This window comes from Brachyistius frenatus, unplaced genomic scaffold (genome assembly GCF_029030835.1).
Source record: "Brachyistius frenatus isolate BFR_SWC_R1_liver_20210118 unplaced genomic scaffold, ASM2903083v1 Contig_32, whole genome shotgun sequence".
Classification (NCBI taxonomy): domain Eukaryota; kingdom Metazoa; phylum Chordata; class Actinopteri; family Embiotocidae; genus Brachyistius; species Brachyistius frenatus.
The window spans coordinates 1,398,210-1,413,418 of NW_027210631.1; the positions used below are offsets into that span (position 1 = coordinate 1,398,210).

General features: G+C 42.0%; 1 protein-coding gene across 3 annotated transcripts in view; it reads right to left on the reverse strand.

Moving 5' to 3' along the window:
• Positions 1–14,239, reverse strand: part of LOC138621757 (kinesin-like protein KIF21A) — a 38,915-nt gene extending 24,676 nt beyond the window's left edge. For all 3 annotated transcript variants that reach the window (XM_069700033.1, XM_069700032.1, XM_069700031.1), the window contains exon 1: positions 13,825–14,239. In XM_069700033.1, coding sequence (XP_069556134.1) covers positions 13,825–13,868 — 44 coding nt within the window. In that variant the 5' untranslated portion in view covers positions 13,869–14,239. The remainder of the gene's footprint in view (positions 1–13,824) is intronic.
• Between the last annotated feature and the right edge of the window lie 970 nt (positions 14,240–15,209).

Genomic DNA, 15,209 nt, shown 5'->3' on the forward strand with positions numbered 1-15,209 from the left:
AGTACGACTGTGGCCTCGTTGAGAATAAATGCCCCGTCTATCTGATTGTGTTCGTCTCCACAAAGCGGTGATGCTTGTTTTCTCGGGTTCTACGACGTCCCCGGGGTCCTCCATTTATATAAAGACCCGATGGTGGGCTAAAGAGGAAAAGAAATGTCTGCGAAAATGTGAGAGAAAAAAAAAAAAAAAAAGTGGAGGAAATGAGAAAGAGGGAACCAGACTTGACATAATGGTTACAGCCCAGACAAAACACTAGTTACAATCTCTGCATTAGGAAGGAGCCACAGTCCATCCACGCAGTCACAAACCTGTCATCTGTCTTCACAGAACAATCACACTGAACTGATTCCGACATGTTCTCTTTCTTGGATCAACAAGGGGCCAAGAGTTTCCTGGGTATGATCGTCAAATAATTAAGACGTTGTTTTTAATATTCCTTCAATTTCAGTGCCTGGTAATTAGTATCTTTAAGTATCTGCGGGCGTTCAGGCAGCTGGGAATTGGGAAAGTTCCCATTTTGGGTACATCCCACTTTGGAGTTGAGAGTGTTCACAAACAGGCAATATGGCAACCCCCCAAAAAACGTGCTCTAACCCTTCACAAACATCCTAGTCATCATCCATCAAAATCCACACAGGGACAAAATGAAGCTCGGGAAGTCATAAATGTTGCGTCACAGCTCACATTTTGATGTACTGCCGTTTCTAACATTTAACACGGTACACACTACATTCACCAAAAACACTCCCATGTCAAGTGATGTCAAACCTTCCTGGAGCTCTCAAAAGCCTCCCGCTTTCCTCGTGACAGGCGTATTTTCCCATTTGGCAGTTGTAACTTCCCCAGTTGCTCACGAACACACCATCAGGTACAGTTTGAGCTAAATACTAATGTCAGCATGCCAACATGCTCACAATAACAGGCCATACGTTAATGTGTTGTTAGCATGTTAATACTGCTCTTAAGCACTGACAAAAATATTGTTTTTAAGATACAACATTTTTGGAACGCATACTCGCCGTTTGCCATTTTAAATGTTAAACTCGCTTTCTCTGGGCCGTCAGCCTGACGTTTAACGAGCCGATATGAACGATATCCTCATCTGACTTCTAACATGAAACCAAATATTTAAGGGAAAAAAACGGAAACAATATTATACTTAAAAGGTATGACTACTAAAACACTGGTTTTAGCTTATACAAAGCTGGTGGCCATGTATATGTCCACATACCTTGACTTTGCTACATAAAAGACATATTATATCACGCTATTATAAATATTAGTGCAGATAACAAGAGTTAGAGTTTGAGTGCATTAATGGCTGTCTAAAAGATAGAAATCCTTTTTAAAACATATAGTATGCCTTGTAAAGTGGAATGAATGCAATTTCTATATCATGGGTTGCAAAACTACCGCCTCAAGACAATTATCCCTTCGTTAGATCGTGTTACATGAAGTGCGTTGCATTCATGATGTGACCGATGGACCGCTATTTTGAATATTTACAGGGTGCGTGTATGTGCTCAACTATTCTGGCATCAAACATCTCGGTCGAACGTAAACAGGTGAGGGCGAGGTGTGAAGCTGGTGTGTTATTTAGTGGGACCGACTGGCTGTGGCCGTGATTATCATCTGGCAGGCGTCACTCCGTGGTTCAACCCAAAACACTCTTCTCTTCTGGCCCGAATGAGGGTTGACCTTCAGCGCTGCGGAGACTCGCAGGGCTAATCCAGCTTCTAGGGTGACGCTCCGAGGAGCCGCGCAGGCTGTTTCTCCAGGAAATTTAACCCCAACCCGATGCTTAATGTGCACATTGAAGCAGACACACACACACACACACACACACACACACACACACACACACACACACACACACACACACACACACACACACACACACACACACACACACACACACACACGCTGTAACACTTTCTTAATCTTGTACATATAATTTCAGCGTGTTATATTGGTCTCATGTCTTGTCTTTCTGATTTTGAGGACATGGACAACCTTTATTTTTGACTAAATTTGAAATGTGAACACCCACACACGGGTCAGAGGCCCCTGAAGGCAACCCTCTGCGTAATAACTGCTCAACACATGAATCTGTTGTTTGCAGTTTGAGGCTGTTGGAGGAATTACTAAGGAGAAAAATAACAAGACCACGAGTGTAAAGATTTAGATTAGATACATTTATATATTTTATTTTAGCATTCGTAGCGGAGCACGTTTACATTGTAACATACAGTAAAGGTCTGTGTTGTTTCTTCACTCATGTGGTGCACAATGCAGGAAGGAGGTGCGCAGGAAGTGGCCAAAGATCAACCCGAAGGAGCAGGAGATGTAAAGAAAACATGCAACTTTGATCTATTGATATATTTAATATTTGACGGGTGACTCAAAGGAGCAGTCTGACATTTTGGAGAGGGATGCATTATTTGGAATTATTTCCCGTCTTTCAGAGAGCTGATGAGATTGACAACTTTCATACCTGTCCATTTATGCAAATTGGTCAGCTTTAGAAAACTTTTTAGAACCTTTTTAGAATTGTATTAAATAAACAAGAACATTTCAATGAGTTAGCTTCAGAGTTGCTGTAAAATCGTTGAGTCTTTATGCTGAGTTTACCTTCTGACTGTAGCACGAGGGCGTGAGTGACGTAAGGTGCAAGTTCGATTTGATGTAAAAAAATATATATATATATTCTGAAAGCGCATTTTACATTCAACCAAATGATGTTTGCTATCTTGTGACTAGAAGTGCGTGTAGTTTCAATAATAAAATGCTAACTATGCTGCATGCTGGTGATGAAATCTGGAAACACCTCTGCAGTGAGTAGCTGGCAAATGATTAAAAGTAATATATTTTTATTTTTAAAGTGCAGTTTGTGGATATGACAACATTCGCCAACGAAGAAAAAGGGTCTTGTGAATATCATTGAGTTACTTTTTTTTGTAGTTGGCAATAATAGCTAGCTTGCAGTATTTGACTAACAGACACTTTAAGAGAACAGGAGCTCAGCAAGACTAAGTTCAAACTTATATATGGCTGGACTGTGTATGAAATGCAACAGAGCTTTTCATTTGAAACTACGGGTTTTCTTTTGAAACAGATACAGGAAGTCGTGGCATTTGGCTGACAAATGGGGTAACTGTACCACTCACTCAGTAACAGACATTTCTGTTCGTAGGGCTGCAGTTTAGCCCAAAATGGTAGCATTCATTATTAATTTAGCAATCAAACCGATTTTACTCGAACATGGCTGAAGATATGGACGTAAACCGAGCAGCTTTTAAACAGTTCAGTAAGAAGCAGCTGGCTGGCATTTACTGATGAAAGGAATTTAGAGTGACGAGACAGAGTCCACTGAACACTTAAAAGGACGAAAGGTAGACGCACACACATACAGCAGTGAAGCCTATATGAACATTCCTATTAAAACACACACACACACACACACACACACACACACACACACACACACACACACACACACACACACACACACACACACACACACACACACACACACACACACACACACACACTAGGGCTTTGTCAGCTTCTCCCCATGTGACAGATCCTGTTATAGACTCCTGCTCTCAGTCTCATTACTGCGATTACAGTGCAGCCTGAGAAACAGTGAACTCCTCACTGACCCACGCACGCCACACACACACACACACACACACACACACACACACACACACACACACACACACGCGCGCACACGCACACACACACACACACACACACACACACACACACACACACACACACACACACACACGCGCGCGCGCAAGAAACTGAAGACACACACCTATCATTTGCCTTCACCTTGATTTTGGGGGTTTGAAGTTCCATGAAGAGCTAATTTGATGAAAGCTGATCAAATATTTAAGTGAACAAAAAGGGATATTTTGGATCAAACCCTGGCAATAAACAATATTGAATCAAATCAGCTTTATCCCACTGCTGACTTGATGAACAATTTAAGGAAATTGGAGGAATTTATAAATGATGATGTACTGCAAAAAATGTAATAAAAGATGAGTCAGTGCCACGCCTCAATGCCGCTGACCTCATCCTTCCTGAAACCCAGGGAATCAAATCACACGCTGACATCAGTCCCTCTGACAATCAGCCGATCAATTCACTCCCCAGAGAGGCAGCCGATCCTCGTGCATCATCATCAGCCACAACAGCAACAACAAAGCCCGACGTCTGATTCCCTACCTACTTAATCTAATCCTGGGAAATCTAATTTTTGGCTTAGTTTAGTCGTTGACTGAAGACACCGGATGAGAGCGCAGCAGTGACTCGGCAGAAACAGAAAGGCACATCTGAGCCCGAAGGGGCAGCAGACAACAAGACTCTTTTCTCCACATCTCACTGCGTCCAGCCGGCTCATCATCACCTGACAGCGTCACATATGGTCACATATTTTTTGATCCTGAAATACTTGGAGGCAGTAAACAAACATAATGTGTCTGTTTGATTATGCTTTTGATTGGTAATATCATGACTAAGATTTTGTGTGTAAAACCTTTTGTTTTATGTGATGAAAATATATTAGTCTATAAATTACAAGCGCCCATCATTAAAGAGTCATTTATACAAATATTATAACATGAAAGAGTGACAGAAATTTAAAATAATACACTTTATCAGAATAAAAAAAAGCCAAATAGTCTAAATGGTCTATTTGCATCATTCAGTACCTGATGTACCAAAGGCCCAAACTGCTATTGCTTTGTTGAAAGACTGTCCAGAGTAACTGGAACCTCACAAACTAGAAAGGTACTCAGACAGCGCAGACCTTCACGAAGCCCAATAGTCCACTTTTCTACGATATGCAAATCTGCAAATGCAACCATGATGTTTTCTCAGTGTTGAACTCTGCTGCTTTCTACTGGATTTTAACATGAAAAGAGGGCATTTCATAGGCCAGATGTCCTCTGTTGCAATTTTTAGGAAACTGAAAAATAAGTGTGGATCAGACACGATTCAGATACGCCCCGCGCTTCACCCCTCCATTAATTTTCGTGAAAATTGGGCCGGTGGTTTTTCTGTAATCCTGCTTACAAACAAACCAACTACACAGAAAATACAAGCTTCTGGGAGGTAATAAAATACTACTTTCCCTCGCTGTGTTGGGGAAGAGACACAACTCTAAAACCCAGCGAACCCTAACCATGGGCATGGCCAAACAGTGTTACGTGTATTTTTAAACAGGGAGAAACTTCCATTAAAACATTTAGAAATGTACAAATGACACAATATGTTTGCCTTGTCAGCAAAACCAAGCAACACAATTTGCAAACTTAGGGCTATTGCACGTGCAACCTATAAACTACACGTCCCAGGTGGAGAGTTGTTCAAGCGTATTTAGCGCCATCTTCTTTGTGAGACGCCTTCGTTGCGTAAAGAGGTAAAAAGAAAAATGATAAAGGTTTTGTGATATTTATGCAGTTGGAGATTAGCTCTTAATTAATAATAAAGTAAAAACTGTTTGCAGTTTGTACTAAACCCCTCAAATAGTTAAAAAAAAAAAAAAAAAAAAAGCCTCTATAACAACTGAGACTAAGCAGCTGAAGAATGTCTGTGAGCATTTTGATGAAGATGTGAGCGGACTGTAGTCCTCGGAGGAGCCTTAACTGAGGACTGAAGATTGAGGTGACATCAAACACAGGCTAATAAAGGACCACACACACACACACACACACACACACACACACACACACACACACACACACACACACACACACACACACACACACACACACACACACACACACACTGCATGTACAAGGTCATGTGCACACACAAGCCCTATTGAGCGTGCGCCGGTCATGTAACTGAGACAAGAGAGGTGCAAACGCTCGGATTTCAGACACACACACACACACACACACACACACACACACACACACACACACACACACACACACACACACACACACACACACACACACACACACACACACACACACACACACACACACTTATTACAGCCTCAATCTCTCTGAGTCAAAGGCTTCTGTCGAACAGAGAAACTTTCTCTCTCCGTTCTTTACTTCTCTTTGTAGGAAACGTGACCATACTGCTGCACGAATTCACATCCTTTTTAAACGTGTGTGCTTCAAGAACACCTTCAGGTACAGCAGCATGACTTCCTTATATAACACTATACACAGACACACACATATAATGCGTGCTTTGTTTAGCCAGCAGGTGCATTTGTGGTTTTGTGTGTGTGTGTGTGTTTGTGTGCACCGGGTTGTGTAACCTGTTTCTGTTGACTGGAGGTCTAATGGTTGTCCCCCGAGCAGGAGGAGGACAGAGGAGAAATAATGGAAGGATGGAAATACAAAAGAGATAAAGAAAATGGTTGAGCCACGTTTCCAGTAACAGCCTCTATTGTCTCGCAGCTGGTCTCGACATCAAGAGTCAATTCAATGGACGACTCTCCTAAGTCTGTAAACAGCAAGCTCATACAGCAGAACTCCAGACAGAAATTGATCAGTGTGCAGGATTTAGAGTAATACATCAATGATGTATGCGGGGGAGGACAGGCTGCATCCAAGTCCATCCAATAATTCAGGCTTCAAACAAGTTAAAAAAATGTAAAGCACTAAATGAATGACTCGGTAACTTGTGATCACAATAAAATTACAAACAGTCAGTCGATTGTTTTGAGTGACAAGGAACACAATCTCAGAGAAGAGATATTTAAAGTTTCATTTTTGACATCTGACGCGATCGCAAGAGACGGGGACTTTACACTCTTATGAATGATTTATTAAGTCTTTAATGGCAAAAACCTATAGACCTGAAATTCTATAGATTTAGATTTCCACTTCTTTTTTGACTAGAAAGCAGGTGTACATATCCATGTATAAATATCCGCGTGTGTATATAGTTTCGTTTTACGATGTGATTTTGCACCTCGTACATATTCATGTGTGCAGTTCTGTACATATTATTTAACAACTGCACGACCTGCATACATTAAAAAAACAACACCTTAAACATAGTTCAATACTCCAGCTCACCAACGACTGCTGTTCTCATGGAGTCGGGCAATCGCACGTCTTTTTAACTTTTAAATTTGTGTTTTTATATTCTGTCTTTATTTTTTCTTTCTCTTGTGTTGCACTGACTGGGATTGTACCCTGTTCGGTGACAATAAGGAATTCAGATTACAGATAGATTATCATATACCATTGTGGCAAGTTGACAGTTAATTTATCAGGACTACAGTAACAACAACAGAAAAAGAAGCTGTATGAAGGATGCATCCTCGTTATTTTGCAGTTTTGCAGAGAAAACCTTGGACCTCTCTGCGGGAGCTGATAAACAAGAAGTGTGCGATGACGGCCTTGAGTCTGTCTTTTCTCCGGCGTGGAAACAGCAGTCACAGAGGGAATTGGGGAACGACGCTCGACAACGGAGACGGGTCAACAGAGTCCGGGCGGGAAAGAGGAAAAAAAGACAAGAGAGGGTGCTCTGCTGAGTCAGCCTTTTAGTCCCCCCCCCCCCCCCAACTCCTGTCCTTCGTACGGTGACTGACCTCCGTCCATTCACAGGGCCATCGCCGCACGCCCCAGGCCTCGAAAGGACCCGCGGTCGCCATGGTGACAGCTAACAGGGGTTGCCGCTGGGAAATTCTGACTGCGTCACTGATCAAACTCCTGAATGCTTCCTGGGTCAAAGGTCACGGGGCAGGAAGGAGGGAGAGGTGGCGGAGGATGGTGGTTATCACCCTGACTTGTTATCCTCATAACACACACACACACACACACACACACACACACACACACACACACACACACACACACACACACACACACACACACACACACACACACACACACATGGAAACATGGAAACATGGAAACATGGAAACATTCCTTTTTGACAAGGACAGTTTGGTCCAATCATGGTACTCATAGGAGGGAAGTGGAAATCCAAGGTGAAAACAGTAAACAGCAGTATGAAGGGAAACATTCAGCAGGGCACAGCAGAATCCATGTTTTCGCTCAACTTAGGGCACATTTAGAGGTGAAAGAACTTGAAACAAGAAGAATGCAGCGACACTAAATAAATACCAATCTTATATCCGTCACAAAAATCCAGAATGAGTGAACACTTACTTGATAGTTAGACGCCAAGTGCAATATCACATGACAGTTGCTGGCAGATGGGGTTGCAGCATGCTTTGCTTTGTGTGTCAGTTCACATGAGTTGATTCATGAATATCTATCAGGAATATGCCTGGAAGGGCACGCGCACACACACACACACACACACACACACACACACACACACACACACACACACACACACACACACACACACACACACACACACACAATGCTTTCGAGGCAGGGCAGCAGGCACACAGGCCTTTGCCCTCAGATGTAATCCGAAAAGGTCAAAGGGGCGGGGCTTGTGCCAGACGAACACTCAAAGGAGCCAATGGGACTTAAACAATCTGGATATTAGTGAAAGTAAAGTGGGCGGAGGTCTAGTTGGCATGCCCTAAGTAATTTTGCGATGCAGTTTGTATGGTGAACACATGCTTGTTTTTGTTATAAAATACAAACTTCATGTGGTCATATTTGGCTTTAAATTCCACTGTAGTCTAACAAAACGGGAAGATATGAGGATGTAAAATAATTTAGAGTTAGAACTTATTGCACCTGTGAGGTATTATAAATGTGACATTTTTCAGGAGTTTTCCCATTTTGACTGATGCTAATCAGATAATCATGTATTGGTCAATATTCATGTTCTCGCAGCTAAAAACATGAATTCAACAAAACATGAATTACATTTTTTCATGTGAAACAAAGTCATTTTAGCAGTTGTAACCAACAAATGTGCTGGGCAGCATATTTTATCGTTAAAAAATAAACTTGTCAATCCTCTTTAGCGGATGACTGAATGAAACACTGTTTACATAAAATTAAACTCCTCTTTTAAATTAGATCACTTGATTAAATCAGTTGTTAAAGCCAGTTTCTTTCAGCTTAGAGCTTTGGCGGAGGTTAAGCTCTTTCTCTCTTCAAAAGACCTGGAGAAAGTCATTAGTGCATCTATCTCCTCCAGGTTGGACTATTTCAATTCTCTGTATGTTGGATGAGACCAGAGTCTTTTATCTCGGCTTCAGTTGGTGCAGAGCGCTGCAGCGAAGCTTCACGCAAGCGTGAGCACATTTCACCGATCTTGAAATTTCTTCATTGGCGACCTGTCCAGTTCAGGATTGATTTTTCAAATCTGAATGTTTGTTTACAAGTGTTTGAATGGAGCCTCCCCTTCATATCCGTCTATTCTGCTGCAGCCCTATATCCCACCTCGTCTCTCCAACAACAGCTATTAGTTGTTGCTAGATCTAAAATGACGACCCGTCGCAGCTCTGGAACAACCTCTTTACCGACGTTCAAAAGTTTTTATCTACTGCTCATACACTTCTGCGCGCTTCGTGTTAGCTTCATCTTGCTTTTGATGTTACTTGTTTTTTTATTGATCAAGTCTATTTGACTGTTTGACTCATTTTGTTTATGGTCAACCTTTGTTGTGTTTCAAATGTGCCACACAAATAAATCCGACTCGACTTCGAGTGACTCGTTTCAAAGCACATCGTTGGCATTTTTGTTGAATTAATTGGCTAAAGTGCGAGGATATGTTTCATCCATGTTGTCCACCCGGCAACATTTATCAAAGCATTAAAGTGAGCATTTAAATAAATCTATTTTTAAAAGCGCTCACTCTAACCCATCTAATTAAAGAGGAAAAGGTATCTGCTGTGAATTCAAAAGTACCTACGAAACCTGACTCCTCGCTGTTCGCTGAATTATTAAATCTGCACTTCAAGCATATCGACAAACTGACAGATCACTTGTCCGGCTCCTTCAGGCAAAGACTTGCTTCTCGGATAAATCGTTAACTTCTTGCATTGCTTCTTTTTTTTTTTTTTATATCATGAAATAAAGGTCAAGAAGAACGTTTGCATGGCTGTGCCCGAACACACACACACACACACACGCGAATGCACACGCACACGCACACATAAACACACTCAGCTGGGATGTTACATGATGAAGGAGATCCGGAGCACACATTCAGACAAGGTATAATCCAGTAAAGACAGCGTGTTTGCCGGATTACTACTACCGAGGCGCCTCATCTGTTTGCCGTCAGGTGAGAAGAGAAGTCTCCAAAACCGGAGACGACGGCAAAGCAAACGCACCGAGAGGGAAGTTCTCTTTTAAAAGGAGCAAAATTTGAGTTTTTACGTTGCGCCGTCTTTCCAGTGATAAATCAAGACGACACAAAACATTCCTCGTTATGCCTTCACCCCGTTAAGGCTCCAGACCTTTATTCTTCTTCTTTTTTTTTTTTCTGTCTGTTACCACAAAAAAAAGAAAAAAAAGAGAGCGCTTCATCGTTTCATCACTCTGGACGTGTTAGGATGGGGGATTAGGAACCCGCTAACAGACGGCATTACCCTGGCAGGCTGAGGCAGGTAGATGTTGGCAACCTGCTCGCTGATTGAAAACACACACACACACACACACACACACACACACACACACACACACACACACACACACACACACACACACACACACACGCACACGCACGCACGCACACACAGCGAACTAAACTATTACAGAGAGGGCAGAAGCTGACAGTCGAGATCTTCCGAAGGGCTGTAAAGGTCAGGTGAGCCACAACCATACGGCTCCAAAATAGTTAGAATGTTGCCACGGCGATTAATCGAGCTGGAAACATCAACACGAAGCTGTGGTTTGACGTTCAAAGGTGCAAAGTCAGTGATTTAGTGGCAGATGAAAAGGTGTGCCTTGCAGTGATTATCAGTAAAAAAAAAAAACATAACTGTACCATTAGTTGAAGATGACACGTTTTCTTATGTTTCCAGCCTCATCAGCAAAAAACTGTTTTGACAAATATGCTGGCACTATAATACTTTTTTTTTTTCAACTTTATAATCACAGTAAATTCAAAGGTTGATTTACTTGGCATTTTTTTGTTTTTACATCCTGTCTTTATGTTGTTTTTACAGTTGGGCGTGGACATGATTACTTCAGATGGAGGGAATTAAAAGAGCAAGTGAGAAATATTATTGCTGCCAATTCCTTGTTATCCTAAATGAATACAGTGAAATCACAACCTCACTTCTCATCACCTCAGTAATGTTCATAAGTATATAAATCAAAGTTTTCTTTTAGTTATATCTTCATTATTCAACTGCTCTGGCCTCTACTTCCCATCATCTCGTCATGTTGTTGAGGCTAACACGTCAGCACACACGATTCACACATCCAGCCGACACGGAGCAACATTACAATTCATTAAAAGAGTGTCTGCCATTTGTTAAACGCTCCACAGCGGGTTTATTGGAGAGAATTTAGATTAAAAAAAAAAACTTTAAAGTTGAAGAGCTAACCAAGTCCAGCTATTCCAGCTCATCTTCGGAGCTGCTACGTTTCTTCCTTTCACCACAAATGCTTCCACGTCAGGTGACGTCCGACCGACATGTCAGACCTCGTAGAAACGTCCACTTTCTGTGTGGAATGTTCTTCAGTCGACTCCACTCAGAGATCAGAACTTCCCCACTTCCTATTTGCCCGTGAACGCACTATTAACGAGTAAAAGCATTTCCAGGTGACACAGCTGACCTCAGAGGAGAGCAGACTGACTCTTATTACCAACACATGCAGATTCACAATACCAAGATCTTTTTCAGTGTAAAATATTCTAGTTTTATAGTGTCACATATCTTCTGACCTAAACCAAAGTCATATTTACATGCTGAATTGGAAGAAAAAGCAAACTTCCCCCTAATTCACCCAATAACCACAAAGAGGAAGAGACATAGCCTTTACAGGTGTAAACAAAGAAAGACAAACATATGAATGAATGAACTCATGAATAAAAGAATATACCGATGAATACCCCATTTGTCTGACCACTAATAGGACTACAGATGGAAACTTATCCAGAAAACAAGACAACAGAGCGCCGCAAATAATGAATGAACCTGAGCTTTCTACACAGATACAATTGCAGGTAACTGGCAAGCATACACAAACCTTTCTTGACAGCTGATGTCTCATATTATAAGCACTTTTCATACAACGGTATTTGTTCTTTTGTGTGCTGCGAAAAAACGGCTGCAACAACTGGCCAATTAGAGTCATTCTTTAAAGAAAATATTTTCAATTTATCTGATTTCAGCTTCTTAAATGTGAATATTTTTTGGTTCCTTTGGTCTTCCGTCATAAGAAACTGATTATCTTTTGGTTGCGGATTGTTAGTTGGGACAAAACAAGACATTTTAGGTTGCACTTTGAGCTTTGGGAAACATCGATGGACATTCTTCATCCTTTTCTGACATTTGAAAGACCAGACAACTAACTGACAGATTCATTCATAATTAAAATAATTGTTAGTTGCACCCTGAATGTAAAGCATCTGTCTCTAAGAAATGAAGACAGCATCAGAGAGGAAGCCAGATAAATGTAATTATACAGTGTGAATGGGATCTTATTAAGGAGACCGTAGGGCGCTGACAAACCCCCCCCCCCCCCCCAAAAAAAAAAAAAAAACAGAGGGCCTGACGGGATATACTGACATATTATTTATTATCTATGAAGAAGGGAGACCGGCTTGTAAACCGAGTTGGTTCAGTAAACAGAGTTCTGGGTCAAAGTCTGAATGCACAATAACAAGCAAGGCAGCGAGAGAGGGGAAGAGTAGGAAACATGAGAGGGACAAGCTTTTGTCCTCTCTCTCTCTCTGTTCTACTGAGCTCACGTGACATCTCAGGTCTTCTTTTCAATACACACACACACACACACACACACACACACACACACACACACACACACACACACACACACACACACACACACACACACACAAGCACTGAGCCCTTCCCTGCCGCCCTACCATGTAACTCTATTGATGTCATTATTGATTTTCTATGTATTATACTGATTGGACTTTTGTTCAGTCCAACTGTTCACACAAACTGAAACACACTTCTTTGACGCACCATACAGTTGCTATATCTCAGTTTGTCTGCTGTGTAAGTGATACTATGGACCGGCCTCAGGGACAAGGGTCAGATCAGCATGATACAGCAAACGCACACTGCCTGAAGCTCAACACACACACACACACACACACACACACACACACACACACACACACACACACACACACATAAATAAAATCAAAATAAGAGAGGACAAGGGGATAAAATGCAGTCAGATTCTGTAAACTCTATGTGAAAACACACTGTATACTTTCTTAAAATAATGTCAGACCCTGTGATTATCTGACTACAACCACAAAGGAAGAGTACCCGGCCTCTCCTCGGTCTAATCCCTCAGATCTTCATTCATAAATCCGCAACAACGCAGTGCAGTGCAGGTATTAACAAAAGCAGCTCATGTAATCGAAGGCCACTGGTCTATATTTGCGGTGCAACCTGTGCAACGAACAATTAAACAGCGGCTCCAGGCACTGGAGCAGAGAGGATCCATGCAGCTTCAAAATAAAAGCACACGTGAGGAAGGAGGGGGGGTTATTGTTTGGGAAAGAAGACAAAAATAAGCGTGTCTGCAGCAATAGAAAGGCTCCGGTAGATGCTATGTGTGTGTGTGTGTGTGTGTTTACAATGGTGGATGCTGCAGCAGGGAACAACATGTGCATGTTCCTCCGAGCAGGTGTGTCACATAAAGAGCATCTTCGGAGAGAGGAGGGTCCTCCCGGCTGCATCCTTACCTCAGGGCGACGCGCACCGAGCTCTCATCCGGCCCGCTGGTCATGGTGTCACCGGTGGCTGACCCCGAAAAGTCCGCTTATAAATAGCTTAATTTCCTTTTTTTTTTTTTCTTCCCTTTATCCTCTTGCAGGACAAGAGAGCGTCGCGGGCTCCCCCTTTCCTCCCTCCCTCCACCCCTCACTAAAGCGCTTCTGTCCTGAGCTTTCCACCACCGTCGCTCTCACCCCCTAGACGCATTTCTTTTTTTCTTTTCTTTTTTAAATTAATGCAGCGAAAGCAACTGGATGTGAATTAATTTGTTCGCCATTGTTGTTCGGAAATGTGCTTCGGGATCTGGCGGTGGTCACCTCTCCAGAGGCATCCTCACGGCCTCCGGCGCGGGTGGAGTGCAGCGTGCGTTTGGAAGAGCCAGGATCCGCTCGGCGTGTGAATCCCCAAGACTGGGGACGCAACCAAGCTCCGCCTCCCGAGCCGTACCAATCCAGACAGGGGACAACCTCACTCTGAAAAACATAATAATAATAACGATCATAATAATAATAAGTGTTCATAATAATAATAATAATAATAATAAGTATTATTGTTGTGTTTTTTTTATGACTTATGCTTTTAATGCAATTAAGAGCGAGACAATACATGTAAAATAATCAATAGTTTCTCAAAAAGGCTCAATAACACCCTCTAAGGAAGACCGTGTGGTTGAAAGCTCTAGAAAAATATATGAGGCTGGTTTAGGACAGCTAAACTGAACACTACTCTTTTAAAGAAGGTGGTTATTATTTCATATTTTAACCATTTGAAGCTATAAATATGACGATGGTGATAAACACATACAAAAAGTCTTTTTTACAACAAACCAATCTGCCGTCTGATTGCGTGTAATTTAAACATATTCTCTCGCATTTGAATGAATGGATGTTACGCAGTCAATTTTGCAGTTATAGATACTGGCTGCTTGACAATGGTCCCATCTAGTGGTTTATCCATGTAATTGCACTCTGGGGATACAACTGAAGTGTCAGGTGAAGGGCGGAAGTTCCTCACAAACTTAACCTGCTGTGGCCCAGTTTAATTCCCACTGTGTTTTTGTAGGAAGCGGTTATATATCTTGTTTATTTCGCTGCTACCGGATCTATTTCACCTCCGTCCACAGCAGACCTTTTTCACAGCAGACCTTTTGACATGAAGGTATTCAGGTGTCTTAATGATGGCTCATTAAGTTGGAAGCCAGCCATCATTGATACACTTCTGCTTTCCCAACAATAACGAGTCTAAATGTCTGCTGGTTGGAATTTTTTCCAAACTCAGAACAACGGTGTCCGTCAACAGCACATTCAGTGCATATTGACTATTTCAAGCCCTACAGACTCTGCTAAGAATCAGA